Source organism: Pseudonaja textilis, chromosome Z (assembly GCF_049901715.1).
Source record: "Pseudonaja textilis isolate UNSWEBS1 chromosome Z, rPseTex1.2, whole genome shotgun sequence".
In the NCBI taxonomy this organism is placed as follows: Eukaryota; Metazoa; Chordata; class Lepidosauria; order Squamata; family Elapidae; genus Pseudonaja; species Pseudonaja textilis.
This window is the reverse complement of record NC_142008.1, coordinates 132,286,321-132,310,007: the sequence shown is the minus strand read 5'-3', so window position 1 is coordinate 132,310,007 and position 23,687 is coordinate 132,286,321. Positions and strand designations below refer to the sequence as shown.

The 23,687-nt window shown below is 42.6% G+C and overlaps 1 protein-coding gene across 2 annotated transcripts in view; it reads left to right on the top strand.

Annotated features, from left to right (window-relative positions):
* The window catches only part of CACNG7 (calcium voltage-gated channel auxiliary subunit gamma 7), a 45,881-nt gene extending 30,186 nt beyond the window's left edge, over positions 1-15,695 (top strand). For both annotated transcript variants that reach the window (XM_087917427.1, XM_026712017.2), the window contains 2 exons: positions 2,634-2,779; positions 12,736-15,695. In XM_087917427.1, the coding sequence (XP_087773553.1) occupies positions 2,634-2,779; positions 12,736-12,993 (404 nt within the window). In that variant the 3' untranslated portion in view covers positions 12,994-15,695. The remainder of the gene's footprint in view (positions 1-2,633; positions 2,780-12,735) is intronic.
* Positions 15,696-23,687: the final 7,992 nt, after the last annotated feature.

Below are 23,687 nucleotides of genomic sequence, written 5' to 3'. Positions count from 1 at the left end.
ACTTAGTCTCTGGATGGCACCCTATAGAGGGAAGAGATCCCTTTGGGGGAAAAAACAGGATTTCCCCACCACTCCAAGCAGAATTTCCTGGATGACAATGCCCAGAGCCCAAAATATTGAAATTAACTCAGCATCAATTGGCAATTCTGGTGGCCAGTTCAGTCCTTCTTATTTCCTCCAGTTCCAGGTCATATTGATTCCTCACACAAACTATTTGGCAGGAATTGCAATCATCAGGAGAGAGGGAGGCAGAGAGAGAGAGACAGAGAGAGAGAGACAGAGAGAGACAGAGAGAGAGAGACAGAGACAGAGACAGAGAGAGAGAGAAGAAAATGGCTACCGTTTTCTTTTAGGATAGCTAGAATTGTTCTTTTAGGTTAGTTGGTTAGTTCTTTTAGGATAGCTAAAACTGCAGGAAAAAGAACTGCAATCAGCCTGCCTTCTATAGAAGACCTATATATTGTGCAGGTCAGAAGGAAGGTCGAGAAGATATCTACAGACGCTTCACATCCTGGACATAAACTGTTTCAACTTCTCTCCTCAGGACAGTGCTATATAGGACATTGTATGCCAAAACAACTAGAGCCAGGGACGGTTTTTCCCATCGTGCCCTCACTCCACTGAACACCTAAACCTCACAGTATTATTTTATGTCTAAGTATATTTACCCATTTTGAATGGCTGTATTATTATTATTATTATCCTTCTCATCTTCTCTACTATTCCTTCTTGTTGGTATCATATTATGATTATTATTATTCCGTTGCTTTGCACGTACATTGAGAGCTTCTGTACTGGAGGCAAATTCCTTATATGTCTAATCACACGGCCAAATAAAGTACTATATTCGATTCTTTTCATACGTCTAGGTAACATCTATGCCAGATGCAAGAGGAAAGGGCAAGCAGAATAAGCAGCATTGCCTCTAGATACCCATGGAGATTCTCATACAGTCATCCTTGTTAAGTCTGGAAGGATGGGTCCAAGAACGGAGACGAGACTCAGATAGCAACAACAGCTCTTTATTAGTGACTTCAGATCTGAGCGAAATATCCTAGCCGCAGCAGCCCCTTATATAGAGCTGGCTGCAGCTAGGCAGCCAATGACAGTGATTTGAGCTTGCCGCGCTTGGTTTGCCCAATCGTGGCAGCCCGCTAAGTAGCCAATCAGATCAGTCTGAGGCGACCAATCACGACCCGCTGTTAGCGGACCAATCCGATTTGCAGGCTTTCAAGCCTGCTAGTCCGGAACAATCCTGGTCATGGTTGTCCCACAGGTGCCTTTTTGGTTGAAAACATTCCCTTCTCATCCAAGTAGCTTCTCCAATTCTAACTCAGTTCAGTTAGTACTGAAGAAGCTTCTTGGATGAGAAGCAAAACGTTTTCAAACAAACAAAAAACAACAACAAATACGTTCAGTTGCCTTTTGGGAAAAAAAAAATCTGTGGGATATTGCCTCTAGAACTAGCTGGCTGGCACCCCTGAGTATGGACCCTAAGACAACAGGACCTAAAGTGAAGGTCCCTGTGAAGAATGTCAGGAAAGAAGCAGCAAGTTCAAATTGTGCTTCTCTGGCGCAGGAGTACCAAGGGATGCTCAAGACCAATAGTTTCAAGACATTGCCAGGAGTAATTTTAACACTAACTCTACAGGGCAATGTTGATATTGAAGAGAAAGTGGTAGAAATCCATAAAACTGCTTCACAAATTTGTACTGCTGCCCTGCCCTGTCATTGTGCCATCTGTTTATGTGTTTCAGTGGTGGGATTCAATTTTTTTTACTACCAGTTCTGTGGGTGTGGCTTGGTGGGTGTGGTAGGGGAAGGATACTGCAAAAACCCCATTCCCTCCCCACCCCACTAACCTGCTTTCCAGCTCCGTTCTCTTGTGCAGGGCAACAAAAGAAGATCCAGCCGATCAGCTGGGATTCGGGAGGCAGAGAATAGATGGGGGTGGGGGCAGTCAGAGGTGGCATTTGCCGGTTCTCTGAATCACTCAAAATTTCCGCTACCGGTTCTCCAGAACTGGTCAGGACCTGCTGAAGACCCCCTCTGCTGTGTTTCTATACTACATGCCATCTTGGCCAAGAAATACAACTGAGTTTGAGGCTGTGCAAGAAACAGGAAGTGCCCTTGATTTTCAGTGGTCCTTTGGCCATTTTTTGAGGACAGCATCCAGCCTACAGTTTGGGAGCACCATTGTGATCCAGGGCAAAAGTCATTGAGAGGAATATAAATAATGGGGATGGGATCCGGGAGCATTATCTGCCAAGGATATTAACATAGAATAACAGAGTTGGGAGGGATCTTGGAGGCCCCCTGCTTGAGCAGGAGAGTCTACTCCAAATATTAGCCTCTACCTAGGTTCAAACTCACAGCCTCCTGATTGTGAGGTGAGAGCTCCACCTCTAGGCCACCACACTTGACTCAATCTTCCCACAAAGCTAAACATGAAAGACCTGTGGTTGGTTAAGGAACAGTTGCAGAGATTGGATCACAATTCAACCCCAAGTGAGGCTTCTACACAAACCACCACCCTTAGACTTAACCTGGAAGTTGGTAGAAGTGAGATAACAGCCCCTTTTAACGTGTTTCTTCTCCAAATCCCAACTTTTCTCTTCTCTGCTCTTCTTCAGGGCTGTCCCTGGTGGTGGGCTTGGTCCTGTACATCTCCAGCATCAATGACGAAGTGATGAACCGTCCCAGTGGCTCGGAGCAGTATTTCCAATATCGCTATGGATGGTCCTTCGCATTTGCTGCCTCTTCTTTCTTGCTCAAAGAGGTACAGAAGAGAACACAAAAACTTTCGATTCCAGTAGGCTCCACTTGTTGTTAAGACTTCTCTTCATATTTTATTCCTGAGTCAAAATGTAATTAGTTTGGTTTGGGTTTAGTGGGTTATATGAACACAATGAACTATGTGCCAGGCCATTTGCCATTGTGGCTTATAATATTTTCTAAAGTCCCTCACTTTAGCTTGTCCGCACTGTTGTTATATCAGCATGCTACTTGGATGATTCTATGCACTATAAGAGAGGGAAAAGGTTCCGTTGTCAAAGTGTGATTTTAAAAAATCATGGCTCACTGCAATGGGTGTATCCCAGGGGTGGGATTCAAAAATCCCAGAAACCAGTCCGCTGACCGGTTGCTGGGTGGGCTTGGCCATGATGGGTGGGGCCTACCAGAACTTCCTGTTTCCGGCTTCCGGCGGTCCTCCAGAGCCCAAGGGAGGCCATTTTTGCCCTCCCAAGGGGCCAAAGGCCTTCCCCGGGCCTCTGGGAAGACGAAAACAGCCTCCCTCAGCCTCTGGAGGTCCACCAGAAATAGGCCCGTTTTGCGATGTCCAGTTTTTCAGGGAAGGCCATTTTTCACCCTGCTGAGAGTCCAGATGCTTCCCACAGGCCTCTGGGAGGGTGAAATCAGCCTCCCTAGGCCTCTGGATTGTTTCTGGACTTCCAGAAGGTCCATTTTCCACCCTCCCAGAGCCTCTGCATGGACCCTGCATTGAAAATGGGCCACGTAGAGACTCCTGGGAGGCGAGGGGTGAAAGGGGTGGGGCCAGCCGATCGTTTGAAATACCGGTTCGGCAAACCAGCGGTAACTTTAACATCCAGTTCGCCTGAACCGGTCCAAACTGGTAGGATCCCACCCCTGATGTATCCAGAGTGCCTTAAATAGCACTTTCCAGGCTTAGGGTCAGAGCAGAAGGAATTGCTTGCTTCCTGTACCTACCAGATGGCTGGAAAGCCTCGTGTGAGGTAGCTGCCAGCTATCTCTACATTTGAACTGCAACAAGAAGGATTTCCAATCAGTGCTAGACAGCCTTTTAGAATCTGACCTCTGGACTCTGAAATGAACCCCATGTCTTAAGTCACTCTCTCCTGCCACAGTCACTTTGAGGCCAATGATAGGTCCACAAGCAAGTCTTCACTTGCATCACACCATTGCATCGTTGTTCCTCTTCTGGCTTGTGGAGCACAACATAGAGAGAAAAATGCCTGGTTCATTTCAGGCAAGTTTGTAGCATCCTGGACATTACAGTGGGTAGCTTGTGATGAGATGAAATGAGTTCCTGTTATCCTCAGCTTGTTGTTGTTGTTGTTGTTGCTGCTGTGGCTGTGGCTGTGGCTGTTGCCATTCCTTCCAAGAGAAATGGTAGCTATAGAGATACAGGTATTCCTAACTTATGGCTAATTGCTTTGTGACTGTTTGAAGTTACAATGCACCACCCCTCGTTCTGAAGTTCTGGCAGCCACTTCTGCATTTTAGGCACTTGACAATTGGACTGTATTTACAGAATCCCATGGTTACTGGCCACATTTTACAAAGTTTTTGCCCAAACCCTGGCATTTGCTTCTGGTTTCCAATAAAACTAGCCCATAGGGGGAACCATTGGTTTACTTAATGATTATGATATTCACTTAACAATCACCATAAAAAAGGTTGGAAAATTGGATTGGTCATATGAGCCACTTTAAGATTGCCAGGATTTATGACTAGGATGGGCAGACTGCTTTTAACTTTTAATTTGTATTTCTTTAATCTTGTAAGTTGATTGCTCAATTTTCCTCAGAGAAGGAATAATACCTTTAAATGCTGAGCCTGATAAGTGCACAGAGAAATGGATGCAGAGTAATTTTTAAAAGTGCAGCCAAAAGCGTTTAAATTGATTTACAGAACTTATGAGGCTGCCTATCTCACATAGCAATCCGAAGTGTCTTATAACAAACAATAGAGGTAGTCCTTGTCTTATGACCACAATTGAGCCCCAGATTTCTGTGGCTAAGTGAGACATTTGCCCCATGTTATGATTTTTCTTGCCACAGTTGGTAAGTGAATCACTGCAGTTGTTGTTAAGTGAATCCGGCTTCTGTATTGATTTCGCTTGTCAGAAGGTTGCAGAAGATGATCATGTGATCCTGGGACATTGCAACCATCATAAATATGAACCAGTTGCCAAGCATCTGAATTTTGGTCACATGATCACGGGGATGCTGCAATGGTCATGTCATTTTTTTTCAGTGCCATTGTAACTTTGAACAGTCACTAAATAAATGGTTGGAAGTTGAAGACTACCTATAAAAGTAACAAAGTAAAATAGAGCAAATACTAGCCCAATGTTTGGAAGAACAAAATAACAGAGTTAGAGGAGACCTTGAAAAGTAAAGTTAAAGGTTCCCCTCGCACATACGTGCTAGTCATTTCCGGCTCTAGGAAGCAGTGCTGATCTCCGTTACAAAGCCGGAGAGCCAGTGCTGTCCAAAGACGCCTCCGTGGTCATGTGGCCAGCATGACTAAATGCCGAAGGCACACGGAACGCCATTACCTTCCCACCAAAGCGGTCCCTATTTTTCTACTTGCATTTTTACATGCTTTCGAACTGCTAGGTTGGCAGAAGCTGGGACAAGTAACGGGAACTCACTCCGTTATGCGGTGCAAGGGATTCGAACCGCCAAACTGCCAACCTTTCTGATCGACAAACTCAGCGTCTTAGCCACTGAGCCACCGTGTCCCTTGTAGAAGGGACCCTGGAGGTCTTTTAATCTAACCTTTGCTTGAGCAGGAAACCTTATATGTCATTTCAGAGAAATGGTTGCCCAATCTCTTCTTAAAAACCTCCAGTGTTGCAGCAACTACAACTTCTGAAGGCAAGCTCTTCCACTGATCAATTTTTCTAACTGTCTGATTTGGTCCAAGGGCTAATCAATAAATAAACAGTAAAATAATATTCTGACAGTAAATTTCTCCTTAGTTCCAGGTTGTTTTTCTCCTTGATTAGATTCCATCCATTGCTTCTTGTCCTGCCCTCAGATGCTTTGGAGAATAGGTTGACTCCTGTCTTATCTGTGGCAGCCCCTTAAATGTTAGGAAAGACCCAGGTCTTCTTACAGGGACTCCTGGAATGAATTTCAAGTAGGAGACTGTTCCAAAAGTCTGGAGCAGATCTAGGGAAGGTGCACTTTTGAGGTTCCGTCAGGTGACAGCATCTAAAGGAAGGGAACTAGAGCATATCCACCCTGATTAACCTAGTGCTGTGATGGCGAACCTATGGCACACGTGCTCAAAGTGGCACGCGAAGCCATGTTGCCTGGCACACACGGCCTTGCCTGTTTGTCTTCTGGGTTTCTGGCTAGCTGATTGTCAGGTGCCCATGCGCGCTAGAACCTGCAACTTCAGCTTTTCCGGAGCGTGGTCCTGACAAGTGTATGTGTGCGTGACATTTCCGTATGGTCTTTTTGGCACTCGGTGCCGAAAAGGTTCGCCATCACTGACCTAGTGGGACAGGCAGATACGCGCAGGGATAAGTGGTTCTGCAGATGACCTGGCCCCGTGCTACATAGAGCTTTAAGGTTGATCACCAGCACCTTGAATTGCACCTGAAAAACAACTTGTAGCCAGGGCAGCTCACACAGCAATACTGTATGACTAATCCTCAACCTACGGCCATTCATGAAGTTACAGTGGCATTGAAAACAGTTACTTATGACCAATCCTTATAATTAAGACCATTTCAACATCCCCATCGTTACATGATCCACAGGACTACCTGTAGCCTGTAACATGGGTGAACTTCAGGGCATCCAGAAGTATACACACCACTGCATTATGGACCAGGTGCAGCTTCCAGATGGTCTTCAAGGGTAGCCCCATATAGAGCGCATTGCAGTCATTGAATGATGTAACTTAAGGCATGAGTGACAGAGGAAGGAAATGAAGAAATGTATTTCAAAAAGGCATATATGTCTGACAATGGGAATCTGCGGTGGTCGCAATAATTTCGATGTTTTAAGAAAAGAAACTGGGGGGGTGGGGGTCACTGCTGATTGATTTGATTCTTGAGTGACTTGATTTGATACCTTCAAGTTCTCTTATTGGTGAGAAAAGCTATCAAACATTCATACCACAAAATATGCCAGTTTTTGCCTATCCCAGTTATTCCTGTTCAAACCAAAGCAAATAAAAAGAAGAAAAACTATGTTTTGAGCACCAAAAGATATTGATATCATCTGGATATTCCTTCAAACTGTATGAACTTTGAGCATTAAAATGTTCATCTGGAAACAGCCTTTAGCTTAAAAATTATTAGCAAGATTTTTTTTTTTAAAAAAAGGTTTAGCACAAAATGAGGACAATGTTAGAACTTTATTTCTAAGGATGGTTTCAGAGAGTGAATCCTTTTGCCCCCTACTGGTTAAATACAGATAATCCTCGTCTTACGACCCCAATGAAGCCTAAAATTTCTGTTGCTAAGTGAGATGGTTGTTAAATGAATTTTGCTCCATTTATGACCTTTATTGCCCTATTTATTAAGTGAATCATTGCAGTTGTTAAGTTAGTAACCCAGTTGTTAAGTGAATCTGGCTTTCCCATTGACTTTGCTTTTAAGAAGGTCACAAAAGAGGATCATATGACCCCCAGGACACAGTAACTGTCATAAATATGAATCAATTGTCAAATATATGAATCTTAATCACTTGACCATGTGGGGGCTGTCGTAACAGTTGTAAGTGTGAAAACTTGTCATAAATCACTTTTTTCTGTCCTATTGTAATTACCGTAAGCTGTAAGCCGAGGACTACCTATACCAGGGCTGTCAAACTCCAAGCCTGTGGGCTGATGCGTCATGTGGTGGCCATGCCTGCACCCGGTTTAGCAAAGGGGGGAATAAATCCTAATACCTCATGGAACACCACCATGACAACATGAGTTTGACATCCCCTGACCTAAACAAATCTTGGGTTTTTGCATTGATGTTTATGGGCATCAGGGTGTTTAAAATGTGAACAAGGAGATCACCTTTGCAGAAAATAACATGGTCCTCTATGTCCCGATTTCTGTGTCCCTCATTCTTCTTTTTCAGAGGAAGGGTAGTACAGCTCCTCCTCCTCTTATGACCAGTCATGACTGATTGTTCACGGTTTCAATGGGCCTTCTGGGTTGGGGGGTGAGATCTGGTTTTGGAGTTCTGACAGCTGCCCATCCCGCTGTTATCACGTGACTGCATGTTGGGTACTCAATCATTGGCCAATATTCATGGCCACTCATAGCATCCCGTGGTCACATGACCATATTTTGCAATGTCTTTGCCAAAAACTGGCATGTTACATCTGACTTTCAGCAAAACTAGCCCATGGAAAACTACGGGTTCAGTTAATGACTGCAGTGTTTACTTAACGACTGCCACAGAAAAGATCATAAAATCTGGCCAGTCATGTGGGTAACCCATTTTACAGCCAGCATGATTTAAGACCGTGATGGGTAGACTCCTGTTACAGTCCTAAATTGAGGACCTCTTATAATCCTCTACAAAGGCAGGCAATCCAAGAACGAGTGTCCCAAAGGTGCTTTTTTCAGGAGGAAACTGTACTTTCTTGTTTTTTCTTTGAAGACATTTCGCTTCTCATCCAAGAAGCTTCTTCAGCTCTGGCTGGATGGTGTAGAAGGGAAGGATTTATTTTCCTTGCAGACAACTGGTTATTTGATAAACCATCAGAACCACTCAGGTGACCTGGTCCCTGAGGATACAGATAAACCTCCAAGTGGGCTCAACGACCCTCTAAAAGGATGCAAATGACCCGCTGTCTCCAAGGAGTATAAATCCTTCCATTCCACACCATCCAGTCAGAGCTGAAGAAGCTTCTTGGATGAGAAGCGAAATACCCTCAAAGAAAAATCAAGAAAGTCCAGTTGCCTCCTGAAAAAGCACCTTTGGGACCCATCGTGATGACTGAGAATCTTTATAAACCCAAGAACAAGGGCCATGCTGACGTCTGTTTGTTTTATCGCACTAATTTTGCAAGACTCCATTCCGTTTCTCCCATAGAACAAGTTAAGCTGATTGCTTGGAATACCTTTTTTTTTTTTTGCATTTCAAGGGGGTTGGGAAAGTCAGGGTTGTCTTCACAAGGATGGCTGAGGCTTAAAGGAGTCTTCTGCCTGACACCGTCTGCTGTAATCTCTCTTCTTAATGCTACTTTATGTCTCCCAAAGGCTGCCTGTGTAGGACAAATTATGTTCATTACAGGAAAATCATATTCTGACAATTTTCCTCTCTGGGCAAACGATGTCCTTATCTTGTCCCCACCCATTAAGTCATTGTTAGCTGTACCCATCGGACAGTAGCTTCCCTCTTGTTCCAAAAGCATCCAGCAATAGTACCTTCAAGGCATACAAGACAAGCCATGACCCACTGGGTCATCCTTTCAAAGATATTTCCTTACCTAAAGAGAGAAACAGAATGACCACAGGCAGGCAAAACAACAGAGGGAGCAGAACGACCTCTGGCTTCTTGCTGACTTGCCCATTAGTCTTCCTTGTGGGAAGCTGGCAGGGAGCATTGGAAGTAATGACCGCACAATTCCTTTCTCTAATGTATTCTCTTTCCCTTCCCCCTTTTTTCTCTGCACTTTTTAAATCTTAATTTTTAATGCATTTTCTTTATTTTGCAGTTGCATCATATGGTCTTTAATAAAACTATTGGTGGGGGGGGGGAGAAAACCACGATCACATGATCACAACTAACCGCAGCATTGCCATGGTGGCTTTAACTTTGTAAATACATCTAGACTAAGACAATAAAAGAATAACACAGTTGGAAGGGACCTTAGAGGTCTTCTAGTCTAACCACCTGCTCACACAGGAAACCCTATATACCATTTCAGACAATCTCTTCTTAAAACCTTCCAGTGTTGGAGCATTTACAACTTCTGGAGGCAGGTTGTTCCACTGATTAATTGTTCTCACTGTCAGGAAATTTCTCCTTAGCTCTAAGTTGCTTCTCTCCTTGATTAGTTTCCACCCATTGCTTCTTGTCCTGCCCTCAGGGGCTTTGGAGAATAGCTTGACTCCCTCTTCTTTTGTGGCAGACCCTGTCATATTGGAAGACTGCTACCATGTCACACCCTGTCCTTCTTTTCATTAAACAACACATAACCAATCCCAGCAACTATTCTTTATAACTTTTAGACTCCAGTCCCCTAACTAGCGTGAATATCTTTGAAATTTTAATTATGTGGGAGTAATGAGTCTTGGATTTTGTACTTAAGTGAGCAGATTTGGGGCACCTGGATTCAAAAATGTTTGCACTGTGAAGCGTCGTTCAGGCTAATTAAAGGTTACACACAAAGAGGAGAATTTTAACAGTATATAGGAAGTCCTCAACTTACAACCATAATTAAGCTCAAAATTTATGTTGCTAAGTGAGACAGGTATTAAGTGAGTTTCCCCACCCCCCATTTAATGACCTCTCTTGCCACAAGTAAACTAGAAACACGGTTGTTAAGTGAATCTGGTTTCCCCCATTGACTTTGTTTGTCAGAAGGTCGCAAAAGGTGATCACATGACTCTGGGACACTGCAACCGTCATAAATGTGAGTCAGTTGCCAAGCGTCTGAATTTTGATTGACATGATCATGGGAATGCCGCAAGGGTCGTATATGTGAAAAATGGCCATAAGTCATTTTTTCCAGTGCTGTGGTAACTTTGAATGATTTACTAAACGAATGGTTGTAAGTCAAGGACTACCTGTGTAGATAACATCTATTCATTACCCATTACCTTGAAGGCAGAACCTGCAGACCTGTTATGGGAGATGATCATAAGTATGTTTTGCTAAGGTTGGGGAGCCCACTTGTTCACTTTAGTCACAACGGTGGCCATATCTGCCCCTCTTTTCATACATTTTACTTCCAACCCTCCTTCCCCCTGTACACACACACACACACACACACACACACACACACACACACACACACTTATTTTTTTCTGATACCAGAGTGTCTCCAGGCTTCAAACAAGATAGAAGAGAGGTCAGCATAACCCTACCGTTTCATTTCAGGGAGAAGAAAAATTATTTTCACTACTTTTAACAGTATTCTGAAAGATATATTTACTATAAGATGCAGCACTTCTTGTTCTGACCCAAACCTTGTTCCAAGGAAACAAACACGAAACAGAGGTAACAGCAAAATCTTTTAATAATTCTTTACCAATTCCGTTCCTTCACAGTTAAAAGGCTGTTTTAAACTAATTGTCTCTAATAAGAACGAGCCTTGCCAAATTGTGCAAGGCTGCCAAGAACACTAGATAAAATTGCTAAGAAATATTTCAAACACAAAGAGTCTCCAAACATCAACATCATATTCCGAATGTCCACCAGGCTTAAATGCAAAAACTTCTTTGCTTCCTGCAAAGAACCCCGGTTTCTCAGCTGGCTTTTATCTCCTAAGGGAGGGGCCATTACCTTGCAGCCTTACTCCCGAGTCGCCCGTGCTGCTGCAGCTGCTCTCTCCTTCGAGCAGCCCTGCGCACATGTGCACTAAGCACAGGCTCCTCAGGGACCTCATCATCTCTCTTGCCAGCCTCCACAATCTCTGAAGGCAGCACCCCACTCTCCGATAGTCCTGGCCCCATCCCTGCATCACACACAGACCCCTCATCTGAGTCCTTGCCCTCCGAGACCTCAGCCGTCCACACCTGCTGCTAGCAAACCACAACATTTCTGCTTCTTCTCCATATAATGTCCAATAATGAAGGATGCTGAACTGCCCTTTGTTGCTTCTTTGCCAGTTTCCTTCAACCAGTCTGTTTCAATCACTTCTCAGTGCCCACCTCCCACATGCACACACACCAACCTGCTCAAAGAATGATTGCTTTAGGAACTAACCACCATCAGTTCTGTTCCTCAGGATCTAGCGATTTGCACAATCATGGCAGAATCTGCCGTGTTCCTCTCTGGGGCTCTTTATGCTTGTTGTCTTCCCACGTAGTTCTTCATTTCATACTATTTTAACTTGAGAGATCCCCAACGGAGTGGGAGGAGGAGATACAACCTAGAGCTGCCAACGAGAGTCCAGTAAGGCAGACCAGACTAAGGAACAAATACAAAATAAACCTAAAAGTAATTTTATTAGAACAACTATAAAAACAGGACCTTGCAAGTCTCAGTGTGCTTCTCTGAGAAATATTATTATTATTAGTGGTTGGTCACACTGTCAATCAGGTGTTTTAACAGGAATTGCATTTTTATCCACCTACCAAGTCCTTCCCAAGGAGAGGCAGACAACCATCATTTAGTGGCTGTTTGAAAAAAAGATGACTTATGACTAGTCCTCACACTTACAACCATTATAGCACCCTCACACAGTCACAGGATCAAAATTGAGGTACTTGGCAACCAGCATGCATTTATGATGGTTTCAGCATCCTAAGGCTGCATGATCCTTCTCCCATCATAGCTCTCCCAACTGAAGGTGTCCTATTCAGAGTTACTAATATTGGTGGTGCCTATCTGGTATTGTGCCTTGCACGATGGCTGACTGTTGCATCTTTTTATAGAATAGAATAGAATAGAATAGAATAGAATAGAATAGAATAGAATAGAATAGAATAGAATAGAATTCTTTATTGGCCAAGTGTGATTGGACACACAAGGAATTTATCTTCGGGGCATATGCTCTCAGTGTACGCAACATTTATAAGTGATAAATCATGATCATAGTCATCATAAAAATATATTCATCATAAATCATAAGATACAATGCTTAGTGATAGTCATAGGATACTAAATGAGCAATCAACATAAATCAAGCAATAAAGTAGAAGTCATAAGTAGAAAAGGAGGAAGGTAATAGGAAAGATGAGAAGAATAACAGTAATACATCCTTACTAAATAATTTGACAGTGTTGATTGACATTTGTGTCCTAATTTCGACCCTTCCTTCTGTCACCACTCTGCAGGGTGCAGGTGTGATGTCCGTCTACCTCTTCACCAAACGTTACGCTGAAGAGGAAATGTATCGCCCGCACCCAGCCTTCTACCGTCCACGCCTGAGCGACTGTTCTGATTACTCAGGCCAGTTCTTGCACCCTGAAGTGTGGCACCGTGGGCGCAGCCCCTCTGACATCTCCAGTGATGTTTCCATCCAGATGACTCAGAACTACCCACCAGCCATCAAGTACCCTGAACATATGCACATATCAACATCACCTTGCTAGACCTGCCACAGAACATGGTGGACAAGGAGCCTGGCCTTTGCTTGTAGACTACATTGTCCAACCCACCCACCCCAACTTCCCCTGAGGCTACCCTACTAATGGGGACCTCTTTCCTTTTTTGAAGACCTTCTACCACCTGCTTTGCTATAAATGCCATCTCTCTCTCTCTCTTTCTCTCTTCCCTTCCCTCTCCCCCTCCCTCCCTCCCTCCCTCTCTCTCTCTCTTTCCCTTTCTTCCACTTTCTTCTTCTCCAGCTAGTGGGAGTCTTCCAAGCCACCTATGGAACTGCTGATGCTCATCTTGGAAAACTGTTCTCATTTTTGGGCTCTTCCAGGAAACTCCGCCATCCAACGGAAAATCCTTCCTCAACCGTCCCTCCCTTCTTGATCCTCCACATAACCAGCGGGAGAAGCGGCACGAAGGGACACCTTTTCTACTTCTGCGATGCTGCCTCAGATGTTTTCTCCTGTCACTCAGAGAGTTGGAATCACTACCAAGAGACAACTCACCGAGCATGCTTCCCTCAACCTTCTCCCCAAAGATTAGACAAAAATGGGGTTGTGAAACCACCTCTGCTTTTCAGATCTCGAGCGGAAGAAGTACCAAATGCTGTTTTGTTTTGTTTTTTAAAAAAATCAATTCCTGATCGGAAAGGTCCAGTGCCCCCAACTTATCAAACAGCACATAATTGCTTTACTCTTACTGGCACTGTATTTAGTTTCCTGACAGCAAATGGCACCTTATTTTATTTTCCTCCATGCCGAAAAGCCCCATTTCTCCAGCTTTATCCACCTGCAAACAATAAATCTTTCCATGTGTTAGTAAGAAATGACAGATAATATATAGGGAGATGCCATCTTTGTTTGACTGAGAATGGCCTGGTCCAATGAAGTATCTTGCTATTTTTCTTTCCTTTACAGGTAGTCCTCGACTTATGACCACAACTGAAACCAGAATTTCCTTGCTAAGCAAGAGGTTGTTAAGTGACTTGGCCCGATTTTATGACTTTTTTTTGCCGTGGTTGTTAAAGGAATCCTTCTAGTGAACTATATAGTCCTTAAGTGGCTTTGTCTTTCCCTATGAACTTTGCTTGTTGGAATCTGGCAGGGAAAGCTGCAAATGGTGATCACACATGACCCTGAGATTCTGCCACGGTCATAAATACATGCCAATTGCCAAATGCTCGCAGGGTTGCTGCAAAAGTTGTAAGAGTAAGGACTGGCCGTAAGTCACTTTTTCCAATGCTTGTTGTAACTTCAAGCAGTGGCTAAATGAAGGGTTACAAGTCGAGGACTAACTTTATTCTGGAATGAACTATAGCACTGAGATTGTTGCTAGACTGATCTAGCTCTGGGGGAAAAAAACCAGTTTCTCTAAGTTTTTCCCCCCGATTTTTTTTTTTTAACTACAAATGCATTGTAGCTGGAAGCAACCCAAGTCATTTTCCGAATCCTAACTTCAGTTCTTGCTACTTCATTCTCAGCTTCTAGATGGGAGTGTTCAACTTGGCGACTTTAAGACCTGTGGACTTCAACTCCCAGAATTCTGTAGATACGGTATTAAAGTTGTGAAGGTTGGACATCCCCATTCTAGATTCTGTCAACCAATGACTAGCCCCTTTTTTTATAGAGTCACAACTGATCCATTTTGGCAAGCTTTTGATACTGCTTCCAAGCCTGTTCTTGAAACCTTTGAGATAACAGGGCATAATCATGGCAGGCTAATAGATGAATCCTGTCAAGGATATTTTTTTTTCCTGCAATCTCTGTTCTGTCATTGAAGGAAGTAATCTAACATCTAAAATTGCTCCAAAGCTTTTCATACCATTTGCCTTCTTGCTGTCTCAACTTCCTGGCTGTTTCTCCGTTTTTATTTTCTTCAGTATTGTGAAGAACCGATTCTACAGGTTGTTCTTCAAGAGATCTTTTAGAAGAGACATTTTCATTTGGATCCGCCCCCCGCCCCCTCCATCAATAAGAACAACTAATACATCATTATAAAGGGGTGAGGAACTAACAGTGTCTTCCAGCCATCAATGCCTGAAATGCCACCTCCATCTTAAGCGTCCTGGTCATAGTTGGCCACAAATCGATACTCCTTACAACACAAGACTTTCTTCAGTCATGGTTCCTTCCATCTTGATGCCACGTATGGCCAGCGAGGTGAAAACTACATTAAAAAAAATAATCACAAAGAGAGAAAAACCCACACGCATGAAGAAAGAATTTAGTATTCAACTTCCCGTTCCTTTTTATTTCAGACATTATTCATTTTTGGTTTGCTCAATTTGCCTACTGCCTTCTCCATTTTAGTTTGTTCTTAAAATTATTTATATTTTTGGGGAGTCTGCTCCTTCGCACTTAATTTTAATTAACTGCATTTTCATTTTCCTTTCTTTTAATTAACTTCAATTTTCAATTTCTTTAAGTTTTTATTGCTGGTGCAGACATTTATGAAGGATTTCAATGCTAAGTGTTAAAAAAAAAACATGTTTTCCTTTCCCTGATCTAATTTAATTCTTTATAATATTCCATTGTTTTAATATATATCCATTATCATTTTAAAAACACACACCTTTCCCTGTTCCTCCTTTCTCTCTCTTATTCAACTACTCCTTTCTAGCTCCTCTGTATGGAGTGTTTAGCCAAGAAGAACCAGGTATTGAAAAGCGCAATGAAATTTGGAAGAAAATGCCATGATAAGCAAGTATGTCAATAGAATTGCAGGATAAAAAAGGAAGGGAAAGAAAAATAGAGTGCATTTGTTGGAAAAGTGAAGGTGAAAACAGTAAAAGATGTGAGGAATCTTGCTAAATCAAAAGGGATTATTTTTGTGGAAATATAAAATGCTTTTGATGGAAATGAAACACAGGTAGTCCTCAAATTATAACCACACGGAGCTCAAAATTTCCGATGCAAATCAAGACAGTTGTTAAGTTTTCCACATTTTACAACCTCCCTTTCTTGTTAAGTGAATCACTGCAGTTGTTAAATTAGCCACCCAGTTGTTAAGTGAATCTGGCTTCCCCGTTGACTTTGCTTGTCAGAAGGTCTAAAAGGGAATCCCATGACCCCGGGACTGTGGGGATGTATTTATGACTGTCATCATCATCATCATCTTCTTTTAACAACCTCATAATCCCTTGTGGGGTGAAGTCTGGGCAACTGAATGGAGCTAGCGGAGTGTTTGAATGGCCGGATGCCCTTCCTGTCGCCAATGCGGAAAGAAATATCTGCCTCTACCTAGACTGTCATAAATACATGCCAATTGCTAAGCATTCAAACTCTGATCACATGACCATGGGGATGCTACAATGGCCGTAAGTGTGAAAAATGGTCATAAGTCATTTTTTTTCAGGGCCATTGTAAGTTTGAATGGTCACTAAACAAATGGTTGTTAAGTCGAGGTCTACCTTTACTTTAATCTCTGCCTTATGCCTACATCTTGTGTAAGCCAAAGGCCAGCATTTTTCCTTAGTGATTTTTTTCCCCACCAGCCTATTTTTCTGGCCCATCGTACAAGCAAAGGAGGGGAGGAATGCTCCAATTTTTAAATAAGGAATGAGAAAGCAATCCTTATTGGAGTAAATGGCTCATCCATACCTATTTTACAAGAGATAAATCAATGTTTTTCAACCTTGGCAACTTTAAGATGTGTGAATTTCAACACCCAGAATTCCCTGGCTGGCTGGGGAATTCTGGGAAGTCCATATATTTTCTGAGGGTTGAGGGTTGGGTCAGATGGTTTAATGGAAACAGAGGTCATTCCCAAATACAGAAGTTTCCCTACATTTGCAAGGAAGCAAAGACCATCCCGCTCCTTTTTTTTTTAACCAGTTTGAAGCGATGGCGATCAACTGCATTAGAAGGCAGTTGAACAAACGAATGGGCCATTGTGCACAGACGCCGCAGAAGTATGAAGAGCAAGGATTTGTGAAAGATAAAGAGCATCGGATCCCTCTGAATGGCTTTGAAAGGGAGAGGAAGAAAAATGCTGCTGACTCAGATCTGGCACAAAAAGAGCTTTCTGAATCTCCCCATCACCACCACTCCCTTACCCGCTCCTCCTGGGCACGTCTCCTCTTCCTGCTGTGTCAGCATCAAATGCAGCTGAGTTCACCTTCAGGTACTGCGTTGGAGATCACAATCCAGCACAAGATCTACTTCGTGCACGTGCTTTTTCCTTGTCCTCGCTCAAGGGCATCTCTCCAGGTGTTTTATTTGCCATTTCCTTCTTCATCCCAGCTTTTGCAAAGTAAAGAAGGAGTTGTTAAACTTGCTCTATTGCAAGAGGTATTGCACCTGGTTCAAATAAGTCTTCCTCTTCCCTGCATTTGTTTATAAAAACAAACACAAACAATCTCCCCTCATGCTTCCCGCAACAATCCTGTGAAGTAGGCTGGGCAGAGAGACAGCGATCAACCCAAAGTGAACCACTGAATTTTCATGGCTGTATATAATGATACTATAAGACATTCTAATCTTTGGGTGGGGGAATGGGACTGCGGTAGGAATTATGGAAACATCTGCCCTCTAGGAGGCGCTGTGAATGAACGGGATTGTACCAATTACTCTTTGCCCTGAATTTAGTTTCTAGTCCTTTTCATCTCATAGCTCTAAGAAAACATTACTGTGACAGATGCATAGTAATATTGACTTCTGCTTCCTATTTAAAGGCTGCCTTTTTCAGAAGAAGGACCACGGCATAGATAAGAGGAGCGAGCCACTGTAAACTCTGCATGGCAAAGTCTGAAGGCCTAGCTTTGTTCTTTGGTGTGTGCTCCAGATTTTGTGTGGCTTCGGTCAGGATCACTTCTCCTAGGTAGACCCATTCTGTTCCTATTTATCTTGGACATTGTCCATAAGCCAGTCCATACAACCTCCATGAGCACAAAATGTTCTTTCACAACTGAGAAGAAATAATAAGGTTCTAGACGTCCACAAGGGCATTTGGGCGGGCTCTAAGCCTAACCAAGTCTAACCAAAGGAAAGGAAATTGGTAAGCAATCAGACGAGAGGGAAGACAAGACCTCAAATTTTCCAAATCGATTTCCATCTCCTGGAAAAATCTCTTTATACGGGGTCAGTGGTTTTCCTTTTGGAACGTATCTGGCCTTGGGGAAGCTCTGACAACTAGGAAAATCCTGACGATTGGCAAAAATTCATAGAAACCATAAAGCAGGAGCCCTCAATCTCTGGGCTACAGCCCACTTCTGGGCCACGGCCCATTTGGAACTGGGCCACTCAAGTGGTGGGTGAGCCTGTGCATGCGTGCAGCTCTATTTGCATGAGTGGTGGTCACGCTTGTGTGCAAAGCTCCATTGGCACAAGTGGCATGAGTGACACCTGCCACTCAGGCGGATGGAGTTGGTTCGCTCATGAGGATTTTGCTGCTTTCGAGGAAGTTTTCCCTCCTACCCCCAGCACTGATCTGCCAAGGGAATCTTAGATGTAAGAATTTTTCAGCAGACATGTTAGCAAGTAATCAAATACCGAGTAACATTGCTGTGGGATTAAAGTGGTTTTACCACTCAGTCCTATGCATATTTACTCAGACATTACTCAGTTGCAGAAAGCTAAAAAAGAATTTCTTGTTCTTAAGTAGGTCTTATGTGAATTTAGTCACTATCTAAACCCTCAGCACGGTGAACCTGCTGGGATCTTATGACAGCATATTCAGTCATGCATTTTCAGAAAACAAACTCGTCTAAACAAATAAGCATATATACTTTATTTTATATGTTTTTAACAGATGCACGTGAAAAGATTAGTTCATGTCATCCTGTTTATTCAGGATTGCAGCCTCATTTATGATAAGGAAACCTGGGGGAAAAGGTTTATTCCTTGTATCTCCTTAAAAATAATTAAAGACTCAGAATATTCAGGTTAAAAAATACCAATGTTTATACCGCCAGAACAATTTCAAAATATATGTAACTGCCATAAATGGCTGAATGACAGATAAAAAGATTTGAATGCAGGATTATGTTTTTATAAGGAAGAAAAAAAATATCATATTCTGATTGTTCATATAGAAATAAATCCCACTAAAGTGTGTGGCTATTTGCTTTAGTAATCAGGTGTGTAAAATCTTGCAGCTTTGTATAGGCTTGCTGACACATGGAAGATTAAGATATACAGGCTGTGAATGAAAATTCACACCCACAAGCAACTGCAAAGATAGTGTGAAAAATAAAAGTACCCACTGCTTTCTTCCCATGTTTTTCTAACTGATAGTCTGTGGGAAGGTCATCCTTTTGTATCCTATGGATGAGGTGCAAGGAGCAAGCTTCCAGCTGATTCCTGGCTCCGAGATACAGCAACAAAATCGAAAAAAAATCAACATTGCAATCTTGGCTGCCATGAATCTCTTTGAGAGATGGGTCCAAGCGCATTCAATTAGGGCAATTATTTTCATTCAATTATTTTCTCCCGCTTCTGTCGCATTCCACCTTTCTAAACCACCCCTAAACCAGGAGCCCTCCGTAGCACCGTTTCCAATTAATGTGTTGAATTAAAAGGCGTAAGTTTTCAGGAGCTTCTGATCATTTTGCTACCAGCAACTAAGCACAGCTCTCCTCCTACAAGGTCTGCATAAAATTCAGGGATTGCTGGAACAGCTTAAAGGAGGGATGCATTGGAAGAGAAAGCTTTTTGCAGTTCAGGATATAAAGCATGGAAGAATAAGGAAGGTGGGAAGTCACAAGAAACAGTAGGGAGGAGACTGGGGTCATTAAGCAAAGTGACTGTGCAATGTAACTCTTCAAGTTTTTTAATATCATGCCTTCTGACTCGGGAATAAACCTTTGGATTGTTCAGAGTTCAAATGGCATGACTGGACACCTGCATCTGTTGTGTTTGGACAGTTTGCTGATTCACCTCTGAATGAGGGGTGGAGAGCTATTGGTGATGTGTGGCCTCGGATCATTGCTTCACATGGGCTCAACACCCTAGCAGCCACCAAGGGGCACTTAAGGCTGGGTTTACAGGAGGCAGGTACAAAACTAGCCATCCAGATTTCAGCTGAGTGTATTGTTAAGCGACTGTACCCGAACTGAACACTAGATGGCATCCAAGAGGTAGTATTTTATATTTTTGCTGCTGCATCTAGAGGCCATCTAGGGTTTTGCAATCTAGATAAGGCAACGTATGATTGAGTGATCCCACTTTTATGGCTAGTTTAAGTTTCAGCCTGTTATGTGAATCCAGAAATTAGAATATTTCTATGTACCGTGGCAGCACAATCCAAGTATATGTGAATCAAGAAAGGACAATTTCTCCTCTTTATCTATCCATGTTCCTATCCATGAGCTTTCTGAGGAAGGAGACAGAGCATACAGAGAAAAAGGAAAGCTCCAAATAAATATGACAGCCTGGTTTCTGGGACGCTTCCAACAACTTTAAGAAGGGCAACTCTACAGCGTTGGGGAAATATCTGGTGAGAATTCCTCCTGAATGTAACTTTGAAAGTTGCGAGTGTCTTTTCAAAACCTCAGTTTGCTAACTCTACATTCGTGATTTCCTGCAGAAAAGAGCTTAAAGCAGCAAGAGGAGAGCTTTTATTTTTATTGTGCTCGGAAAGAGCAGGGCTCATGTGCCTTTACAGATGAATGAAGATCAAATAATGGAGTTTTTCACCAATCCTACATCTCATGGCTGAGAAAGTTGCACCTGTTCAGCTTCCATCCAATCTAGAACTGCTAAGATACGGACATTCTGCAAGACCAATAAAGATGGTGCCTCTGGCTCATGGATTTTGACACGGAGAGAAATAACACATTTGTCAAGACTTGGGTTCCACATGCATGGAGCTAAATATTTTACATAATAAAAAGACTTTCAAGGGCTAAACGCCATCTTGTACATTTACACAAATAAAGAGAGGAGGAATTGGGGATGTCAGCACCGAGGTTAGAAGGATGGCTTGGGAAAAAAAATTTATATGATCAAGCCATATACTTCCCTAAAGTAAAATATTGCTATTCATAGCAGTTTGACCACATGATGGAAGAAACAGAAATGTTCTGCTTTGTGCAATACAGATACACACACACACACACACACACATCTTGGTATCAGCCCAGCATTTTATTCTCTATTAATAGTAAAGTTAAACAGAATGAAACTTCAAATATAAAGCAAGTAGGGAGCTGCTATTGTGAGAAAAATGGGATCTGCGACAAATGAGGCAGAGCCACAGTGCTGGTTTCAAGAGACAGTAATGTTATTTTCTTAGTCTGCATCCTAGATTTTTGGGTTGAATGGGGTAGGGGCAAGGGGATTCTAAGGGGAGGGATTTAATGAACAAAACCTGTTTTTTTAAAATAATTGCAAGGAAATTGTTATTAATTACTATGCTTATTAATATAGTGTCCCAACCCCATCTCCCTCCTTGCAATGAGGAGGGACTGGGACAACAAAATATTATTTACTCTGTATTATACTGTAAATACAACTTCAATAAACTTTATTTCAAACAAAACAAGTTGGCATCTTCCTGACTATGGATTTCCTTGTCTGGTACAAATTCCAGAGTGCTTGAGGCTACGAAAATCTATCCAATGATTAGGAATCTCTTTCTTTTAGCCCCAAGAAGTTAAAAGGATGGGTCAGTTTGATCCAGTGATTAAGGTACAGCAGGTCTATAGAAACCAGGAACGTGGTTTCCCACGTCAAGCATGAAAGCTGGCTGGAAGCCTTTGGGCCAGTCCCTCTCTCTCAGCCCAACCTTCAAGGCTGCTGTTGTAGAGTAAATATGAAGAAGGAGTTATGTTAGCTAATTTAAGTTTTTTATATAATAAATGAATGAATGAATGGAAGGAAGAGAGGAAGAAAAGAAAGAAAAAGAGAAAGGAAAGAAAGAAAGATGGGATATAAATAATAATAATAAAAATAACAGGTACCTTCTTTCATTGGTTCACTTATTCCAGAGCAGAACCAGCAGAATTTTGATTCTTGTGGGGGGAGGGATTTACAGAAGGCAGGAAAAGGAGGGAAATGCATTTCCAAAATTGGAATGAGAAAGGGTTACTGTTATCAGAAAAGGGGGGATGGGATCTGGTAGGGTCAGTTGTGAGGGTTAGGGGACAGGGAGTTTTGGACCCTTTCTCCACAGAGCTCAGGAGAGCAGAAATCCAGAGAGACTGGAGGTCCCTCAACTTTCTCACTCAACATAAGGAAGCATCAAGAGCCGCTCAGCCTCTTGGCAAATATAGAAGGGGTTAATGGTCACCATGGCAATGAGCTGGGAATGTGGTACCTTGGATGCACACGTGGCAACAGAGGAACTGGCAGAAACTGTGCCGCATAGAAGAACTGGGTGGGGATCGAGAGGGACTGAAATCAGGAAGGATGCAATTAATGTGGCATGTCGAACAGGGAAGGCTTTTTTTTTTTTTGAGGGGTGGGGGAGACTGATATCTTTGTTTGATGGGGGAAGAGGGGAGAGGTCTAAGCTAAGCCAGGAAGATTACAATAGGAGATGATGCCTGCAATTGGATGCAGCAAAATGTGAGATTTGGGCTGGAAAAAAGAAAGGAACAGATTTCCAGAGAAAAAGACGGTAGGATAGGTAAAGTTCGAGAACAACCATTGCAGCAAAAACAGAGAAGCGGGTGGGGAACAAAAAAAAGAGAGAGAAAGAAGAAAGAACAGGAGGAATTGTGGGAAAGGAAAGTGCAATTGGGAAATTTTTAGAAAGTGGGGGATTAGAGTTGTGGTTCAAAACCAAACCTAAGATTCTGCATTAGGGGAAGAAGTGGAAAGAAAACTTTTTAAATGGGTGGGTAGGAAGAGGAAGTTGTGCTAGAATAAAAACCAGAATACAGCCTTTCTCTCCCTCCCCCTCCCTCTTTTTCTCTCCCTCCTTCCCCCTCCCTCTTCCTCTCAACCAAGACTAGAGAATGTAGACAAGGACATTATTTAAATAGGAAAGAAAAGGAAGGTTTAAATTTCCTAACCAGAGAGGGGGAAATAGGTAGAAGTGAGATTAATTGGAAAGTGGGATGCACAGAGGTTGTAGGGAACATTCTGTCAAAGATCACTGCAGATAATAACCAGTCATTCCTACTTAACCAGGAAGATTTGGAAAGAATGACAACTCCAGGTTGTGAAGCTTTGTCATTTTATGGGATGTTGCACTATGCCTTTTCTGTAGCTTCCCCTGTAGAGGCACATTCCCCACCTCAGCCCTAGGTCTATATACCAGTAATTTTGATACTCCATTGCAGGGGTGTCCAACCTTGGCAACTTTAAGACTTATGGACTTCAAATCTTAGAATTCCTAGAATTCCTCAGTCCTGATGGCTGGCTAGGGAATCTGGGAGTTTGAGTCCACAGATCTTAAAGTTCTGTGGACTCAAACCAAAGGTTACCAAGGTTGGACACCCCTGCTCTATGATTTTTCATAAAACTGTAAAAAAGTATTTCAGCTCTTGGATAGGACGCATTCCCAGATAATTTATTCTGACCAATATCAATGTGTTTGGTTATCCTTCTCCAACGCAAGTATGTATGAGAGTTTTGGCTTTTATTTTTCTTGCTGCTGTTTTTAATTTCAATATGAAAACAGCCTAAATGGCCTAAGACTGGTGACTGAGACCCCATAGAAGTTGATTTAAAATAGCAATAAATATAAACCCCTTACATGCATGTCAAAAATTGCATGCCCATGGTGGGCATGGCTTGGTGGTCAT